A 19,792-nucleotide genomic window follows, 5' to 3' on the forward strand; every position below is an offset into this window, starting at 1 on the left:
GTAGATATGAGACCACCCCGAAAAGTAAAAGAGGTTCAGAGGCTAAACGGTCGCATAGCCGCTCTAAGCCGCTTCATGTCCAAATCAGTAAACCGCTGCCTGCCTTTCTTCAAAGCAATCAAAGGAAAAGGGTTCGAGTGGACCCGAGACTGCCAGCTCGAGTTCGACGAGCTAAAAAGCTACCTCGCTAGTGTGCCAACCTTAGCCCGGCCCGAGGAGGGCGAGGTCTTGGAACTGTACCTCTCGGCAGGCGACGATGTGGTCAGTTTGGTACTAATAAAAGAAGTAGATCGGGTCCAACGACCCATCTATTATGTTAGTGAAATTTTGCAGGAAGCAGAGACAAGGTACCCACATATAGAAAAGCTAGCATACACACTGGTGATAGCAGCTCGGAAACTTTGCCCATACTTCCAGGCTCACACTGTCATCGTCTTGACTGACAAACACCTGAGGCAAGTCTTACTCAAGCCCGAGGTTTCCGGTCGACTGACAAAATGAGCCATCGAACTCAGCGAGTACGACCTCCAGTACAAGCCACGAACTGCTATTAAGGCCCAAGCCTTAGCGAATTTTATCGCCGAATGCACGTTCAGCCTCGAAGTCCCCAGGCCGATCGAGCCCGAGATCCCCAATTCGGGTGAGCACGGAACTCCCAAGCCAACAGAGTCTGAACCCCGTGAAGTAGCAGCCAGTGTGGAATCTCTCCTGGTTAGGACAAACGTGAACTGGGATGAGGAGCCCTAGATCCTTCACGTAGATGGCACCTCGAACCAACAGGGCAGTGGAGCTGGAATAGTACTATGCAGCCCAGGTGGCACGAAACTGGAAAACGCACTACACTTTGAGTTCGCGGCATCCAACAACGAGGTGGAGTATGAGGCACTGATAGCCGGACTGAACCTAGCGCAAAGAGTAAGGGCAAAACACATAGTTATCTGTAGCGATTCCCAGCTTGTAGTCCACCAAGTTACGGGCGAATACGAAGCACGCGAGCTGACTATGATCGCCTACTTGGCAAAGGTAAAGGAGGCTCTGCTCAACTTCCAGTCACACTTCATCAGGCAAATACCGAGGTCAGAGAACACTGAGGCCAACTCCCTGTCCCGGTTAGCCAGCACGAGTCACAACACCTTGAGAACCGTGTACATAGAGGACTTACCTCGGCCTAGCATTCTCGGTGGGCAGAGGAGGTTGCTCCCGTCCTTGAAGCAGAGCCGAGCTGGATCGACCCACTCGCGAGCTTCTTGCTAGATGGAACCCTCCCTGCGGACCGCAATACAGCCAAGAGGGTGCAGTGCCAGACAGCCAAATACGTCATAATAGACGAGCGGCTGTACCGACGGTCCTACACGCTGCCCTACCTGCGCTGCTTGCGACCTACCGAAGTCGAGCTCGTGCTCCGTGACACTCATGAAGGTCTATGCGGCAGACACTTGGGAGGCAGAGCCCTCGCTCAAAAGGCACTTCGACAAGGATACTACTGGCCAACGATAAAGGCAGAGGCCATCGAGCTCGTCAGAAAATGTGACAAGTGTCAGAAGCATGCCAACATCCACCATCAGCCTGCTGCCGAGCACAAGTACCTCACCAGTCCATGGCCCTTTGCGCAATAGGGCATCGACCTCTTGGGGCCATTCCCGCTAGCAACAGGTGGGAGGAAATTCTTAGTGGTGGCGGTAGATTACTTTACAAAGTGGATAGAAGCTGAACCTCTGGAAACAGTTACAGCCCGAAACATGCAGAACTTCTTTTGGAAGAACATAATATGTCACTTCGGTCTACCTCGGGTATTGCTCTCCAACAACGGCAAGCAGTTCGAGGATATCAAGTTCCAAGAATGGTGCCAAGATATGGGAATTCGTCAGAACTTCACATTGGTCGCACACCCACAGGAAAACGGTTAGACAGAAGTAATTAACAGAGCCATCCTCCGCAGACTGAAAGCACGACTAGACCGAGCTAAAGGGCTATGGGCGGACGAGCTACCAAGTGTTCTATGGGCTCACCGAACTACGGAAAAAACCACCACGGGAGAGACCCCCTTTAACCTCACCTATGGCATTGAAGCGGTAATCCCGACAGAGATCGAAATACCCACACTACGACTATAAGCATATGACGATCAGACAAATGGAGACGAGTTACGTACCAACCTCGACCGACTGGATGAGGTAAGAGACCTCACGCACATCCGGACAGCAGCCTACCAGCAAAAAGTAGCTCGGTACTACAATGCTAGAGTAAAGAATCGGAGCTTCCGCGTCGGCGACCTGGTTCTCCGTAAGATCATGGTACCCGAACCCGGCGTGGGCAAACTTGGATCAAATTGGGAAGGGCCATACAGAGTAAAGAAAGCGCTCGGGGGGCATACGAGCTCGAAACCTTAGAGGGCAAACAAGTACCCCGAGCGTGGAACATCGTCAACTTAAGGTGATACTACCTATAACCACCAAGCGAAGTGAACAAAATCGCTATCAGAGCCCAAGGGGTTAGGATGCCGAGCTAACGAAGTGGTGACAACGAACTAATAAGGACATCGGCATCTTAGAGACTAAGTATTAACACCAAAACAGGCCGCCCATGTGCAATAACCTGGGCAAGAAACAGATCAAGCATATGGTCAGTTCGGCAAATACGGTTAGTTCGGGAGAAAAAACAACTAACACTTAACCAAAAGAGATTCCATTCCAAAATAAGGGAGTGTACATTTCGAACAAAAAAAATATATCGAGCTCACAGGCTCGGAGGTGGTTATTCTTCATCAGAAGGCACTTCGACAACACCCGAAGGTCCTACCTCGCCCTCGGAATCCAGCTCACCATCAGCGACGTCGGCCATCTCCTGAGTAATGCGCGAGGTGGATATCGCACTAATATCAAGCTCGGGGTATGTATTCCGGATCATCCATCGGCTTAGTTTAAAGCCCTTTCTGTACGAGTCCACCATCAGGTCATCAAAGCGCGATGAAGCGATGTACTCATCGACAACCTTCTTCTTGGCGTCCTCAATGCCGTGAGAAAAAATCTGCGTCCTTTCTATGATATCCTCTTGAAGATATTCAGCATGATGCTGCAAGTCCAGCCTCAGGTCTGCCATATGCTTCACTATAACTCCCATGGCCTCAGCATCTCTCTGAGACCTTGCCTGTCTGGCCTGTGCAGCACGAGCAGCCGCCTCAGTAGCTCGGGAAGCCGCCTCGGCCGCACGGAAGGCCTCTTTGGCAGCTCGCGCCTGCCTCGAGCTCCTTTCCATCTGGGCCGCCAAGGCATGGATTGAAGAATTCACCTACCAAAAGGGTAAGAACAAAATGATCAAAGGAACGACAGAAGGATAAAAGCAAAGAGTCGGACAAGAAATCTGACTTACCACCATGGCATGAGTGGCAACACGACAAGCTACCTGGTTCAAAGGAAGCTCGGACCATGCCACGACCTCCTCAGGATAGATGGCCACCCTACTCTTCTGCAGAGCGTAGTTTGGTGACAACACGCTCCTGAGCTCGCCTTAGGCCCCCGAGCCTGAGGGCCCAGCTCGCGTGTAAGCGGATTCAGAGTAAGCAGGAGCCCCCATATAAGTAGCTTCGGCATAAGGTGCCCCTGCCGCCTCATGGACTGGAGGGGCCATCTCGGGTTCCCTAGGCGGATCCACAGACGGGTAGTCTGGTACTTCGGGCTCCGCGTCTCAGGGCACCTCGGTGCGAATTCGTTTTGCAACCTGCTTCCTCCTCTTCATGTCGTAAAACAAGTGCCCCCCGCGAGTCCTCTCTAAGTCCATCACACCTGCAAAATGAGTTTGGCATTAGGAAAAGCGAAAGAACAAAGCAAAACAAAACAAAACAAAAGACAAACCTGAGTAAGGAACCTACCCGAACTCAAACCGGCCTCAATGAGCTTGGCCTCCGACAGATAAAGATGGCATTTTGGCCCAAGCCGTGCCCATTGTCGGAGGCCGTTTGCTATCTCTTTATCAAGCGTAACATCGGAGTCAGGGGCGACCATTCCCCACCCGGTTTGAAACGGCCACCCCAATACACTTCGCACCCCGAAATAGTCCCGCTTCCACGCCGGGACCTTGTTGGGAAGTTCGTGTAAAAGCTTAAAACCCGAGCGGGGAGACAGGTAATACTTCCGCCTACGCCCGGGAAGGGGACTCGCTTGCTTCTTAAGCATTAAGATAGAAGAGAAGATCTCTAAGTCTAAAGGGAAGCCCTGTTCGCAAAATAGGGAGATTGTCCCCACCAAGTTATGAATGAAGTTCGGGTGAAACTGACCGACAGTAACACCAAAGTGGTTCATGATCTCGACAAGGAGGGGATGGAAAGGCAGTAGCAGCCCCGCAGCAAGCTGCTTCCGGAATATCATGATCGCTTCAGGACCGTGTTCCCAAGGAAAGCTACCCGAAGGTATGAAGTAGGCGTACTCCCCAGGCAAGTTGTAATAGGTAATAAGGGATTGGAGCCCCTCAGGCGTCATGGTCGAGGGACCGAACTTATCTAACGTCCGACCTCGACGAGAGGTGGATGCCATGCTACCCGAGGCGGCTCGGACTACGGGTTCGAACTCTTCCTCGAGCTCTACCTCCGGTTCGCTAGGACCATCAGGGGATGCAACTCGGTTTGTAGAATCTGCATCGGACCCCCTTGAAGAACCGTCTGAGCTATCCGAGCTAGACATCGGGGAGAGAAGATGGATCACAGGAAAGTACTCACCCGAAAAAATGCTTGAACGGACTACGGGAACTTGAACACGAGCAGAAGACCTTGAAGGCGAACTAAAGGCTTGGACGCAAGCTCAAGAAGCAAAGCGCAGAAGTGACAAGCAACTGGGGTCCCCCCACTATTTATACCCACAGTAACCAAGGATCAACGGCTCAGATCAAAGCCAATCCGACGACCCGCAGTCGCGCTAACCGCACGTCTCCTGAGACCAAGACGTGATTGGCCACGCGTCTCTCGAAACTGACCGTACGTCTCCTCACATTAAAGGCGGCAGCAGCACGTTTTCAAATTTGAAAAGATGCAGCGGCGCACTTTTTTGAATTTTGAAATAAAGCGCGCGCTGCCACGTCTCCCAGCGGCGCGCTTTTTGAATTTTGAAATAAAGCGCGCGCTGTCATGTCTATCAGCATTTGTAGGCAGATCGATGCGTTTCCCAAAGTACGGGACAAATCCACCCGAGAAACCCAAAAAATCCTGACGACGCACCTCGCGCTATCAGTAAAACCAAAGTACGGGACAAATCCACCTGCCACCTCGCGAACTCCCCGCGCCAGGGCAAGACCCTTAGCACGAGGAGTGGGGGGGCAATTTATGAAGGAAGATTTGGCCTGACCTCGTAACCACTCAACATGTGGCAAAGGCAACAGTTCGGCACAACAGCTCGCCAAGGCGCGAGCTCCGAGAGGAGGAACCAGTGGTCTGAACTCCCCGCAAGGAGCCCGAACTCCCAGTAAGGAGCCCGAGCTCTCCCTTAGGCCTCGAGCCTTACGAACACAAAGGGCAACAACCCGAACTAGCCTGCCCCACGGCAGTTCGGGCCACACTTCTATCCGAACTCAAGACTTAACCTCGCACACCACTCCAGCACTTCGCCCCCGGGACACCGAACTAAACAAACCGTACCTGACACCAAAGGAGTCTGTATCTAGGGGCGGCGCACCTAACTGACTTGGGATCTGACGCTTGACAGCCGCATTCCAACGGCCACTTGCCACCGCCATCTCCAGTTACAGAGACGGCTCCGACAAGGAGCAGTGGCGGTTTTGTCCCAGCATAGGTGATGACACCCGAACTGGCAGAAGCACAAAAGTAATCATACCCGACCTGACAGAGGCCTCGGAGTGAGTGCGTGAGGTGGTTATAAAAAGGCTCTCTACCCCCCGAGGACGAGGTATGTAAACTTTGCTCCATTTGGTTTTATCTTGCCTTTGAGAGAATACTAACTTGAGCTTCGGAGTGATCTCGTCGAGTTCCTCCCTGGAGATTCCCCACTTTCTTCTCCGTTTCAGGCCCCCCTGTTTCTCCAATCAGAGGCAAGGTCATTGACAGATAGGATCGGCCGGATTGCGCACCATCAGGCCCCAACAAGAAGAAGCTAGCTTTTCTGTACTTTGCATGTGAGCCCATTAGATGTCATCAAAGGAAAACAAAGGGAAGGAGATTATGGTAGCGGATAGCACCCAGATGGACAGTGGCGACATAGCACAACTTTTTTTGCACATGTAGTTACTATGATAGCAGATCAAGAATACCCCTCTTTTGACCCAATAGAAGATGCGGTTAATGTCACAAACCTCACTCTAAAGCCACGTATCTTTCGTAGACAATAGGTAAGCCGAGAGAATCTTGTAACTCATGTGAAAAACCTATGGGGAATCACACATGCCTTAACAACAAACTTTATAGAGGGAGGTGGAATTGAATTCGTCTTTGAAGAAGAAAATGACAAAAACATTGCCTTAAATGGTGGACCATGGTTTTATAAACAAAATTGGATATTGCTCCAAGAATGGAAAGATTCGACTACTGGCATGGTAAACCAGATATGGACACAACAAATATGGTTCCAAAAGGCATGGTGGAAGAAACATGCATTAGCTTCCTAGCAGCATATGCGGGTAAAGTAATCACAAACCAAGAGAAGATCCGCACTGGTCATCTCATCAGAGGCTCATATGTTCGAAAAAAACCAAGGTTGACCTCCGTAAGCCACCATACACAAGTCGTTTCATATATTACCAAGGAAAGCCAATTTGGCTTCGCTACTGTATGAACAGCTACCCAAGATCTGAGTAAACTATGGGTTGATAGGTCATGCATGGACCAACTGTAAAAGATTGGATACCCATATTCAAGACTACAAAAGCTATATGGAGGGTCGATCTATAGACAACCCGAGAGAATGGCTTCGTGCAGAATAACATCTAGAAAAACCATTGATAATTCCGACATTCTCTCATGATGCAAAAAATCCAGAGCCATGCTAGATAAGACATGGTGATCATGGTTCTGATTAGGATTCAGAAAACGACACCGGAGGACATAAATGGAGATGCATCGATCAATCCGGCAACGGTTATAGATTCTTGTCCGGCGGTTCCACAAATGAGTCAACTCCACTTAACAACGAGTCAATTCACCAGGAAAGCATTCCCATGTAAGTAACACGTGGTGTCCATGCAAAAACATTTAATGTTGATCATTTCGATAGTCCCATGCAAGTTACACGTGGTATGCATGCACCAGCATTAAAAACCACACAAATAAGCCACATAAACGCCATGCATTCCATGCAAATGAATACTCCTCAAGACTACCAAGTGGAATTCACGCCAACTATGCAATCATTTCCAAATCCTCCCCAAAGCAACCAACTGCATAAAGAGTGGAGTAAACACATGGAAATACCAAACATGACAACTGGACATCAGGTTAAGCCGAACGAAATTAATCTAACAGCACCAGCAGACTGGTTAAGAGTCTATGACAATGGAAGCAAACTATGGGCGCTATACATCACAAAAAAAGGAGGAATAGGTGCCATTGACCTTCGAACAGGGAAGAAAAAAAGAGGATGTCCCTTTACAACCTTACCAGATGCCACCTCCACCTCCAATATTATCTTGATGGTCAAAATTGGAGCTCTGGTAAATTATTCACCTGGCCCAATAACGTAGCATGAATGGCCAAACCATCAACCACATCAGGTTTTAGCACAACAAAACCACAGCAAATGACAATCAAATTGGGTGCAACTCGGGATGCTACATGGTGTCAACAAGGTTGAACCAAACTTGCCCACAGGGAATCTGGAGGTCGGAGGACTCAACAACTCGAACCAACATCACGAACCGGAACCCTTCTACTCCCTCACCTTCAAAAGCTAGGTATTTTTTCTCTTCCTAGATTATATTGGTTTCTATTTCTTTTTTATTCTTCACTATTATCCACAATACCACCCCACTCACTCCTTCACCAAAATGATTATCCTTTCGTGGAATATCAAGGGAGCCAACATACCCTCAAAACATTGACACTTGTGTACCACAATCAAAAAAGAAAAACCGGACATATGTTTCCTAAACGAAATAAAAATGGACACGAACAATGTCGGGGGTTTGATTCAAAAACTAAAATACTCATGCCACTCAATACAGCCATCGAGAGGCCATTTAGGAGGTCTTCTTTGTTGCTGGTCTGGTAACATAAGAGCCAAACCACTTCACATACAATCACACTTCATCATTCTTCAAATTGAAAACCTCCTCCCTAACAAACCTTGAATCTTGATTTGTACATATGGCCATCCTCAAAAACATTAGAGAAAACACATTTGGTCCCAATTAACAAACATATTGCAACAATTCACTCTTCCTTGGCTCTTAATCGATGATGTAAATGACCTTCTCACAACCCAAGATAAAAAAAACTACAAAAATCAAACACCCAAACCATCAAAGCACCCCAAAACTTCATTCGACTTTTTTAATTTGATCAGTATATATTTCATTGGACCACCCTATACATGGACAAATGGGCAACATGGACGTGCCAAGGTTATAGAAAGACTTGACCGAGCCTTTGTCACATACTCTTGGATAGATCTATACCTAGACTCCATATTGCACCATCTGCCCATCATTTCCTCGAATCATGCTCCTGTCAAGCTACTCACAGAACCGACCACAGCAAACAAAAAAATTCACTTCCATTTCTTACCTTTTTGGACAAAGCACCAAGACTGTAGAGACATCATCAGTTCAGCTTGGCAGTCTCACATCCCAGGATCTCAACATTTTCAAATAACTACAAAGCTCAAAGAGTGCAAAAAAAAAAACATTCAAGCTTGGAACCATCATACTTTTGGGAAAATACAAGACCATCTCAATAAACTACAAGGAGAAATATCAAACCTTCAAACGCAAAATAAAAACTCCCCAAAACTCCAAGACCTCCAAACTCAATATATGCATTGGTTAAGAAAAGAAGAGGGAATCTGGATGTTGAAGTCTAGAGAGCTCTGACTCCAAGCAGGAGACAAGAACACAAAATACTTCCACAAAACAGCAAACCAGAGAGCAATTCAAAGCAATTTTCAGTGGTTGAGAAAATCAACTAGGGAATGGACATGCAACAAAGAACAAATTGCTCAACTCTTTATCAACTCCATGCAAGATGTGGGAGCACTAGATGAACACTTGAGCACCAACCTCCTCTCCTTGATTCCAGTCCCAACCCTCACAAACCAACATAAAGAGAACCTTTTGCAGCCCCCGACCTTCGAGGAAGTAACTTGGGTGGTGAAACAGATGCACCCTCATAAAGCACCAGGCCCAGATGGGCAACTTTCTTTTATCAGCATTTTTGGAACATTGTGGGTCATGACATACACCAATTGGTACTACATTTTTTTCACTCTAAATACCTCCCCAAGGAAGCCAATAACACAAATCTTGTGTTTATACCAAATACTCATGACCCTATGGATATCTCACATTTTAGACCCATTAGTCTTTGTTATGTCCTTTACAAAATCATCTCCAAGTGGTTAGTGTCCAAAATGTAGCCAGTTCTAGAAGATATATTTCCCCTTTTCAATCCGGTTTTCTAAAAAGCAAGCAAATAATGGACAACATCATATTAACCAAGGAGATATTACACTTCACGATAAAATATAAAAAGGGAAAAGGTCTCATTGCACTAAAACTAAACATGTCAAAAGCATTTGATAGATTGGGTTGAAACTTCATCAAGGAAACACTCCACAAAATGGGCGTTCCAACAAAATGGATCCAAATGATCTCTCAATGCATATCCACTCCAACCATCTTTGTTAAACTAGGTGGCAAATGCTATGGCCACTTCAATTTGAAACGTGGCCTCAAACAAGGTGACCCCCTCTCCCCATATCTATCTATCATTGGAATGGAGATACTAACACAATTACTAGTGTATGCTGAAAGTGAAGGCCTCATCGAGGGAGCTAAGGTTTGAAGGAATGGCATGAGTATCACTCACCTGCTATTTGCAGATGATTGTATTATTTCTGCAAGGTGAATCTATCACAAGTTAAAGTCCTAAGCCAAATCCTAGCCATATTTGAACAACTCTCCGAGCAAAAGGCCAACTACAAGAAGTCTTCCATCATGTTTAGTAGCAATGCTCCAAGGCATCATAGAAATTTCATTTCTCACATTCTGAAGGTCAAAAAGCCTCTACAAGGCACAAAATATTTGGGCACCCGCATAGGTGTACAAGATAATAGGATATCAACACACCAGCCCCTAGTGGACCGGGTGATCTCCAAAATCACTTATTGGAACTCTAGATTTCTATCTCAAGTAGGTCGTACCACCTTGATCTAGTCAGTCCTCCAAGCCATCCCAATCTACTCCATGCAAACCTCAATTCTCCCTCAAGGAACACTCTCGAAACTGAACAAGTTGATGAAAGATTTATGGTGGCAAGTGGGAAAAAACAAGCCAAAACACACAACTCAATGGAAAAAAGCAAATCAAGCAAAGCAAATAGGAGGTCTAGGCTTTTGGAAAAGTCAAGACATGAATAAGGCAGTTTTTGGAAAATAGATATGGAGACTCATCTCCTCCCCCAACACATTGTGGAGCCAATTCATCAAACAAAGGTACTTCCCAAGTCAAAGTCCATTTCAGGTAAAAAACACTCGTAACTCATCACTATGGTGGCGTTCAACACTCAAATTTTTAAAAGAGCTAAACCAAATATATTATGGCAAGTCAGTTCAAGCAGGGACATCTCAACTTTTTCAAATCCTTGGATAACAACTATCACAGGTGGAATTCCATATCTAAAAGATCCAAACCTTGAGACTCATAGAAATCAACATGTTTCATCCCTCATGAATCCATACCGGAGTTGGAACCACCATACTTTGGCCCAACTTTTTGATGAGCCAACCTGTTCTCATGTTCTCTAAATCATCCCCAACACAGAGTCCAGTCAAGATACCGTCTTGTGAAAACGTAATACCTCAGGGATATACACAGTGAAGTCTGCATGCAGGACCTTCGAAAGCAAACAACCATCACCCTCTCAACCACATTTCCCTTGGAAAGACTTGTGGAAGTTGAACATTCCCTACAGGTGCATAATATTTGTTTGGAAAGTGGTGTGTAATGGTCTTCTTACTCGAAATAAATGCAAGAAATGGCTCCCCCTTCTGAAATATATTGTCTGTTCTGTAAAGATAACAATGAAACAACTCCACATATTCTCTTTACATGCTCTTTCACAAGGGTAGCCTGGTGTAAGCACAGGTGGGACTGAACCCAGATGGCATTAATGTGGAAGAGGAAGTCTTTGTTTCCATAAAAAAGTGGTGGGAAAGACTAAAAAAGACTTTACCATCACATGAGGCTAATCATCTCATTGGAAAAGGCTGCATTATACTATATCTTCTTTGGAGAGCCAGAAATGAACTTGTTTTTGAACACACAAACATCACCCCAAGGGATATCATCCTTTGAATGTGGGAGTATCAGTCAACTCAAGGACAGTGCATGGAAACCGTAAGGCGTACCACCCCAATGAGTATGACAAGGAACACTCTCACCTCACTTCACATTGATGGATCGTATGACTTACTCTCAGGTCTTGTAGGATGAGCTTTCATCATCAAATGCCCCGGCGGAGGCACAAGTCTTGTTGAAGGAGAACCACGTTGGGCCATCGACAATTATAATGCAGAAATGATAAGGATACACAGTGACTCCTTGCAGCTTATCTACTTTTTGCAAGATAAAAGTCAACCAAAGAAGTGGATTGAACATTTACATTGCACGCAATTGACAAGACTTTTATCTACTTTTGAACAACTTGATTTTGTACATATAAATAGAAACTACAACAAGGATGCTCATACATTGGCATATCTGGCATGTAAAGGCCAGGTTAAGATAACATACAACCCAATGTTATCTTCATCTGTACAACTATCTTTACCTTCATGAAAAGTTGGCTACTTTCCTTTTTGACCCCCAAAAAAAAATCGCTGAATGATTCAGAATTTTTTTGACATTCAAACGAATAGTTTAAAGGTATAACCAAATGACTTCCAACTACTTAAAAAACAGGATTCAATGAGTAGCCTGGACCTCTTGTAAGCAAAAAAATATGCTCACATATCATCATCAAGCTGCACATTAGGAATGTCTTCCATACACGTATATTGTATATGTTTGGCATCTGTTGATGTGTGGGTTGGAAGTACTGTTCTTTGAGAAAATAATGTCTTTTTTTTTGTTTGGAAATGTTGCTGCCAAGTAGGATGTTTTTTGGAGCAACAACGACACTTTTTGTTTGGTACTAGTGCTCCACATCTGTTTTCAGCACTGATACCCATTATAGGAAGTCCACGTCACTGCCACATCACGTCCTTGTTGGCAATAACGAGCTCCAATATGAGAAAACATCAAATTCGGCATTGCTCCAAACCACGCCTTCTCAATTTCCAAGGCATGGCTTGGAGCATCGTTTTTTATGGAAAAACGGCTCCAAACAAACAAATGATTAGAGCACCATTTTTTCTGACGTGGCGTTGATGTGTCACCGTTTTTTGGAGCAATGACATTGATGCCAAATAGACATGTTATCAATGTGCGACTCGATTTCTATGCTTTGACAATGTGTAGAATTCTTTTCTCAAAGGAGGTGTCACATTCAACGCCAAGCCGCATCCCTTAGGTGGATTGGACTCTAAATTTCCCTAAAATTAAAAAGGATAAATTGTTGAAACCTCCCCTAAAGTTTCTACTTGTTCTTGAAACCTCCCTTAAAGTTTGATAATTGTAATCACCTCCCCTACATGTTCAAACAAAATTGTAAGTGGACCCCTTCTATTAGAATTCCCTGAAAAGAGGCACAAATTTGTTCATAAAATACCCATACAATTTTACTTTGACAAAAGTGTTTATTTTCCAATTTCTCTCTACATATGAATTGTGCCACAAACCCTTCCAATCTCTTTTTTAAATTGATTTATTTTCGAAATTTGCCCTTCATATCAATTGCTCAAAGGTAAAGTAGCATCTTTAAATTCTCTCTCTCACTCTCTCTCTCTCTATTGTTTTCATAAAGTTTGTATTGCTTTTTCCATAGAAACTAGCCTCAATGTTAACTGTGTGGGTATTTTGGACATTTTCATGCCTCTTTTTAGAGGGTTCTAACAAAGGGTCAAAATGTTCATAGGGAATTATTGCAATTACCAAATTTCAGAGGGGAAATTTAAGCAATAGTCTAAAACTTTAGGGAGGTCTCGGCAATATACCCAATTAAATAATCCGACCCGAATGCCAATGCGGGTCAATGGTTAATCCGACCAGTTTATATCTTGCCCGCTTAAAGTAATGAAAATAAAAAAAATAAAATAAAACAAAACAAAGGCAAACAAAGGGAAAATGTTGCGGATCCTTCCATCCCGTTCTATGGTTCTGGCATTCTGTGATAAAATGGATAAGCCATTTGGAAAGACGGATAAGATGGTGTCCACAAGACAAAGATACCAAGCTGCTTCTGCTGGATGTTTAGAGTTCTCCGTAGAAAAAACATAAAAACCCTTGTTTCCTGCGTAATTTTTCTTTCCTTCTTGCAATTCACGACTCACGAGCAGAAAAATGGCATCTCTACAAAGCTTACCGGCCACCCATCGGACATCGTTTCCGAGTGCTTCTTCTCAGGTTCTCTCTGTCTCAGTCTTACTCTTTAGTAGAGTGCTTGTTGCACTTATTTTCTGTGGTTCCACTCAAGATGGTTAAATTACTCAATCTACAATTACTGGCTACTGTCTCAGTTGGGGCTTAAAAAGCCAGCATTCTTCCTTCGCTCTAGAAGAGGCGCTCCTTTTCTCGTCCGGGCAGAGCAAATGCCTGTTGCCTCAACTTCTCCTCGACAAGGTAAAATTTCCACTTCTTCGTTCCAATTCATCTTTCTTTCAGCAGCGATTGATGTGTTTTCTTTCCCGGTTCCGCCCCATGAACTCTGAAGTAGTACGTTATCAGTTCCATTTATAACAAAGCTGATTTGTACCTTGTCATCTGATGAAATTGATTTTTTAAAACTCCAATGGAGGAAACCCATATGAGGAAATGATGGTTTCAATCACATGAGCTATTAAACTCTTTGATGGGTGGAACTAGTTAAACGGATCGTTGTCTATTTCCACAAGGTTGTTGAAATTTATAAAAGATTTTAGGGAAGTATAAGCATTAGGCCCGAGCAACAGGTGCGCAGGGGTACAGATCATATGTGGGAAATTGGCCTTTGGTGTTGCCATAGAAGGACTGCCATCATGATCTTCAATTTTCTTTTGACGTTAGAGACGAATCCAATTGAGTTGGAACTTTGTGCTAAACAGATGAAGTAATCTCTGATATGAACCATAAAAAAACTCATCCGATAGCCTACTTCGACAATTCATTCCACTGGGGAGATGGGAGAACGATATTCTTCCTCTTCTTCTTCAACATCTTTCAAGCACAATTGATCACTGCTTTGTTAAAGAATTCCAGATTTGTGGGAACCCAGTGAAGTATATAGCAATAAAAAGCAGTGAAAATCCAGGTCTTCATCAATGGTAAAACTGCGGGAGTTAAATAAGAGATGTCTTGCCAAATCTTTCTCTTCTTCTTCAACAACATCCCACAATCGATCACTGCTTTGTTAAATCATTCCAGATTTGTGGGCACCCAGTGAAGTATATAGCAATAAAAAATAGTGAAAATTCAGGTCTTCATCAACAACAAAACTGCGGGAGTCAAATAAAAGATGTCTGGCCAAAAAGCATTGCATGAAGCATGTGGTTGAAACATCAAACATTTCCCAACTATATAAAAGATGTTTTCCCTTATTACATTTCTCATCTGAGATAAACAACGTTGTATTATTGATAAAAAAAAATAATAATAAACAACGTTGTATTGGGTGTAAGAAATGTAAGGAACAAAATTGCATATGTGTGTCCTAGCCCCTTGGCCAACTTATCTGAAACTTGACCAGTAGTACACACCGTGCTACCAAAATGAAAAGCTGATGTAATTTATCCTCCCTTTCTCTTTTAGAAACTTATATACATTTTGTGCACAGTGCTGACCAAGTGCAACGGAATTTATGTATTTCTTTTCAATTTATTTTCTCTGATTCCAGAACTGGTGCGCGCGCATGTACGCCTGATCATTATAAATTTTTAATGCCTAACCTCTAGTGATATTTGCTCAAAATTTCCAATTGTGTTTACCACCCAACAATGCCTTTATCCTATTTGCTTGACCTTCAAATCCATTCATAAGGATCTGAGAACTGGCAAATGCCACTGGGTTAGGTACATTTTATCTGAGAACTTTTTTCCCTTAACAGATAGACATGGGAGACGTGGAGTGCTCACTACTGGAGCAATCATCACGTGGGTTTCTCTGTTCAATCAGACCCCATTGACATGTAAGTATTTGTGTTCCCTCAACCCTCTGTATGCCCTGGTATTAAAGAGCTAAGCAGGTTAATATAAGTTAATTACTATTTCATGCTTTGGTAGCATTGAGAGCACGCCTGCTGATTGTGCAGTGCGTTGGTTCCTTTAATGATGGATCATATCCTAAGAGAACACCCTTGATATGGCTCAGTTGCTGCAGAAACTAAGAAAGGATTTCTGGCAGTCTTAGACAAGAAGGATGGATATTCATTTCTCTACCCTTTTGGGTGGCAGGTTTGCTTTTCTAAATTTTCTGAGATTATAATTTAGAACCATGCTCAAATGTTCCTATTAGTATAACCCATTGGGTTTCTCTGTTAAGTTGTGGTGGCCATTTACATAAATTGTAGTACTTTCCTAATAAAGCCAGATTTATTGTACCAGGAAATATACATTGAAGGTCAAGACAAGGTATTCAAGGATGTAATTGAACCATTAGAGAATGTCAGTGTAAACATGTTCCCTACCAGTAGACAGGATATTCGAGATCTTGGTCCCCCACAAGAGGTTTGTCCTATTTTTCTTATCATAATTATATATTTGACTGGCAGTCTGGCATAACACACGGTTCTATCTTTTTCCGGTGTTCGTTATTTTGGGTTAAATGTCTATGCATAATATGGAACCTTATATTGGAAATCATTATACAATGATCTCAGGTTGCTGAGGCCTTAATAAAGAAAGTTTTGGCCCCGCCTTCACAGAAAACCAAGCTTGTTGAGGCCAAAGAGGTTTGAATTCGTTTGTAATATTGTATTAATCACAACTTTAATCATGTATTTCTCTTAATTGTTTTAGAATTATAAATCATTGATTCCATTTCCTGAACCTGAAGAAAAATTGGATCATTGATGGTTATTTCTTGGTCTTTTTTCAACAATCTATTAGAATCAGATTGGTGTTCCCTTTTCCTCACTAGGAACTAGATACCAATTTTATGACCATGTATACATGGTAGCCATCTGCCTACAGTGGAGTGTGCTCATCACTCATCCCATTTCTAATGTGTTGTTATGCTGCAGCACGATGTTGACGGGAAAGCTTATTATACATTTGAGTTCATTGCTCAGGCTCCAAATTATACTCGGCATGCTCTTGCTGCAGTATGTATTGGGAATGGTATGCATCTGGTCATTACATAAATCTGTTAATACTTTCTTTCAGACTTCTCAGTTGTTATTTAGATGACTAACATGTCTTTAGTGAAGAAGAAAGGAAACATTTCTTCAAGGATCAAAATAGTAAAACCTTTATAACCCCTATATGTACTAGGGCCTGAATTCTCAGTGCCTTCAGAGAGCATTCTGTTGGCCGGTCCAAGAACAATTTCTATCAAATTCATACTTTTGAGTGGTGGGCCTTCAATTTCTTGTCTTCTAGGTTGAACTTAGGTGGCTGCAGTGCTTACAAACTTGCTTTGCCCAACTGAGATGGTTGGTGTTTAATTTTTGTTACACGTGTTGTAGGTTACTAAAGATTCATTTGCTGTGTAACAAAATAACTTCTTTAGCATCAGTTCCCCAGGCTTTACAATTTCTTTTCACTTCACTTAGCAGTCATTTCCTTGTGCTGAATTTCAACATCATTCAAACATGCTCCATTTGTAGTGACAGGGAGATGGCCAGGTCAATGATGCATGGAATGCATCACTTTGAATTTGCAATTGAACCTTGAATCTGTAGTTCCTACTTCCCCTTTTTTCTTTGTTTACTATGATAAAGATAGTTATGGATATGACACTGAACCGAAAGGAATGGCAAAACAGGATTCGTGTAACCGACCCCATAGAGTTGGGACAAGGCATGATGATGATGATAAAGACGGTTACATAAATGTCCCCAGATGGCATGAAAAAGAAATATCCAAATAATGTCATTTCATCCAAATGGATCGAATTTAATCCAATTCAATTAAATCGGATTCAGATAGTTGTTAAACCATAATTGAATCAAATCAGATCTAAAAATATTCTCTATTTACTAATTGGATTGAATTCGGATATTGCTTGATCCGATCTGATCTGATTATGTATATATATAAGTTTTTTTAGTATTAAAATTCCTTAGAATTACATTGGATTTAAGGTTTAGATAAACTTATTTTTCATTTATCGTGTGTGTATTATTTTATAAATTTATGCTAATTTTATACAGATTTACTGATATTTTAACCAAATCAGATTCAAATAGGATATCCAGATAAATAAACTGATCAAATTCAAGTTTATGTTTATGTTTTACATATCCCTCATATATTGATTAACCAGTTATGATGAAATGTATTTGGTACTGTAACCCATTTGCATCATTACAATATGGGACATCCCTAGAGAGGACATGGTTCCTGCTCTTGGTATCATGGTATGTGCATGCCAGCATGTAGGAGGAGGTAATAAAAACATAATACATGAGAAATTGAGAGTGCTGTTGTCATTCTTGTATGGAGCAATCAGAGAAAATGCAAAAAACACATGAAAGAATTCGTGTGATCTCCCAGAGACATTAATAAGGTGAAAGAAACAAATCTAGACCGTGTCGGTCAAATACCAAACAATTAACAAAAAAATAAAATAAAATAAAACTCTGTGCTAACCCTTTCTGCTACAACTTGTCCATTTTCCCCTAATTCCTCTCTGCATATTTTGTTACTCATTGGAGACATGGTACTCTGTAGGTAAGTTTTACACTTTGACAACAGGAGCCAATGAAAGGAGGTGGGAGAAGATGAAAGATAAATTGAACACCGTCGTTGATTCCTTCAAGATTTTTAATGTATGAGGTGATTATTAATTTTCCTAGATCAACTTGGTACAATGCACTTCCTGATTGTGAGCACTATTTTGCTCTGTGATAGTTGATTCTTCGTGAGTTTTATGGTAGCTGATCTGCATCACCAATCATTGTTTCATTTAATACAAAGAAAGCTGTTTTGAATTTTTGCCTTTCTAATATGAATCATCTTATTGTTTTGGACTTTTTTATATATGCTGATGTACATTTATTTTGTAAACAGTCAAATCTTCATATAGGAGAAGGTTCCCACCATTGGGGACTTTGGCTTGACAGTCTTACAGATAGGTTTTCACCAAATGTTTGAAAAAGGGTTATTATGTAAAATTCACCTTCACTTTTTCCCCATTTCTCTTAAACTTCTCCAGAGACTCCTCTGTCAGAGGTCTACCATGACGAGATGAACGGTTTTTATAAAGTTACTATACTACCCATCCCTTTGAGTTTGCCATGAATGAAAATTCTGCACTGAGGAAATTTATTATACTAACTCTACATCTGAGATTTGGGGGTTCATCTCCATCGAAATGGGTATCAGACTAAAAATCTGATACCCCCTCCACCCCCCCCCCCCCAAAAAAAAAAAAAAAGATGTTAGCGACAGAATACAAACCAATTTACTAACAATATAACAAAACGAAATTTGCCCAAGCATATTCATTCAAGTCTAAACCCGAGCTTTAGTTAAAAGTTAAAACTTCAGACATGTATGAGCAAAGGAATGCAGGAGGGAAGCCTACTAAAGTCCACAGGTTGGTGTTTCTTCTGATAAGCCATCGATATGGGGCATATGCAGATGGTTGTGTTATAGAATGCTTCCTGAAGTCTGGAAAAGGTAATATGTATCTATTTCTATGGTCCCAAGGTTTCGTTAGTTTGCACTTCGAATTTCACCGGTGAAAATGCATAGCAGTGCGAATGGGCTTGGTGTAAATTTTGGTTTACTTTTGTCTTACTTCACCGGTGTATAGATGGCCACCCTGCACTTACGGGCTGGTAAAACTTAGCCCCCAAAACTGTTTTGCAACAAGGCCCTCTATCACTTCACCCCCCGATTCATTAACGGGGTTGATGATGAAAGTAAAACTACTAAATCGCCCATTCAAGATTCTATAGATTAATTAAAATGATAACAACCATTTCTAGAGGGCAAATTCTCAAGGTGTTTTTTGTGTCATTGTGTGCATCGAGGGAAGTTGCCAAAATCGTGGAATATGTTCCATACAAGAATTAGACATCACCCTGCTTAAATTAGTAGGTTGTCCAATTCTAGTATACAAGTCCTTCACATCTCTTGTCTCTTTCCTATGTGGGACTCTTCGCTCATACATCATCCATGCATAGATGAACTTTGTTGAAAGAAAGTGGGGAGAAACATGTGAGACTGAGAATTTTAGAAAAATCAAGTCAAAGGGACAAAATGGCCTCATAAAATAACACAATGAGAAATTTGGGGTTTTAGAAATGTTTACCATAATATTTTATGAAGTTATTTTGACAGAA

General features: G+C 42.7%; 1 protein-coding gene across 2 annotated transcripts; it reads left to right on the plus strand.

The window, feature by feature from the left end:
• The first annotated feature begins 13,457 nt into the window (after window positions 1-13,457).
• PPL1 (PsbP-like protein 1) lies at window positions 13,458-18,740 on the plus strand. Of its 2 annotated transcripts, XM_010255016.3 has the most exons (9): window positions 13,458-13,713; window positions 13,827-13,929; window positions 15,389-15,469; window positions 15,652-15,734; window positions 15,885-16,007; window positions 16,160-16,231; window positions 16,523-16,619; window positions 18,174-18,278; window positions 18,513-18,740. In XM_010255016.3, the coding sequence occupies exons 1-8, from the start codon at window positions 13,651-13,653 to the stop codon at window positions 18,275-18,277; spliced, it is 726 nt and encodes a 241-aa protein (XP_010253318.1). In that variant the 5' UTR covers window positions 13,458-13,650; the 3' UTR covers window position 18,278; window positions 18,513-18,740. The 2 variants fall into 2 exon arrangements, with proteins under 2 accessions (XP_010253318.1, XP_088753289.1); XM_088897163.1 differs by lacking the exon at window positions 18,513-18,740 and having other exon boundaries at window positions 18,174-18,482.
• The last annotated feature ends 1,052 nt before the right edge of the window (window positions 18,741-19,792 follow it).

Source organism: Nelumbo nucifera, chromosome 2, assembly GCF_055504915.1.
Source record: "Nelumbo nucifera cultivar China Antique chromosome 2, China Antique-T2T, whole genome shotgun sequence".
In the NCBI taxonomy this organism is placed as follows: domain Eukaryota; kingdom Viridiplantae; phylum Streptophyta; class Magnoliopsida; order Proteales; family Nelumbonaceae; genus Nelumbo; species Nelumbo nucifera.

Bases quoted from the DNA above. Each gene is read 5' to 3' on its own strand.
- PPL1 (XM_010255016.3), top strand. From the start codon at position 13,651: ATGGCATCTCTACAAAGCTTACCGGCCACCCATCGGACATCGTTTCCG. The intron at 13,930-15,388 runs GTAAAATTTCCA...TTCCCTTAACAG, and splicing joins CTCAACTTCTCCTCGACAAG to ATAGACATGGGAGACGTGGA. The intron at 16,620-18,173 runs GTATGCATCTGG...GGTACTCTGTAG, and splicing joins TGCAGTATGTATTGGGAATG to GTAAGTTTTACACTTTGACA.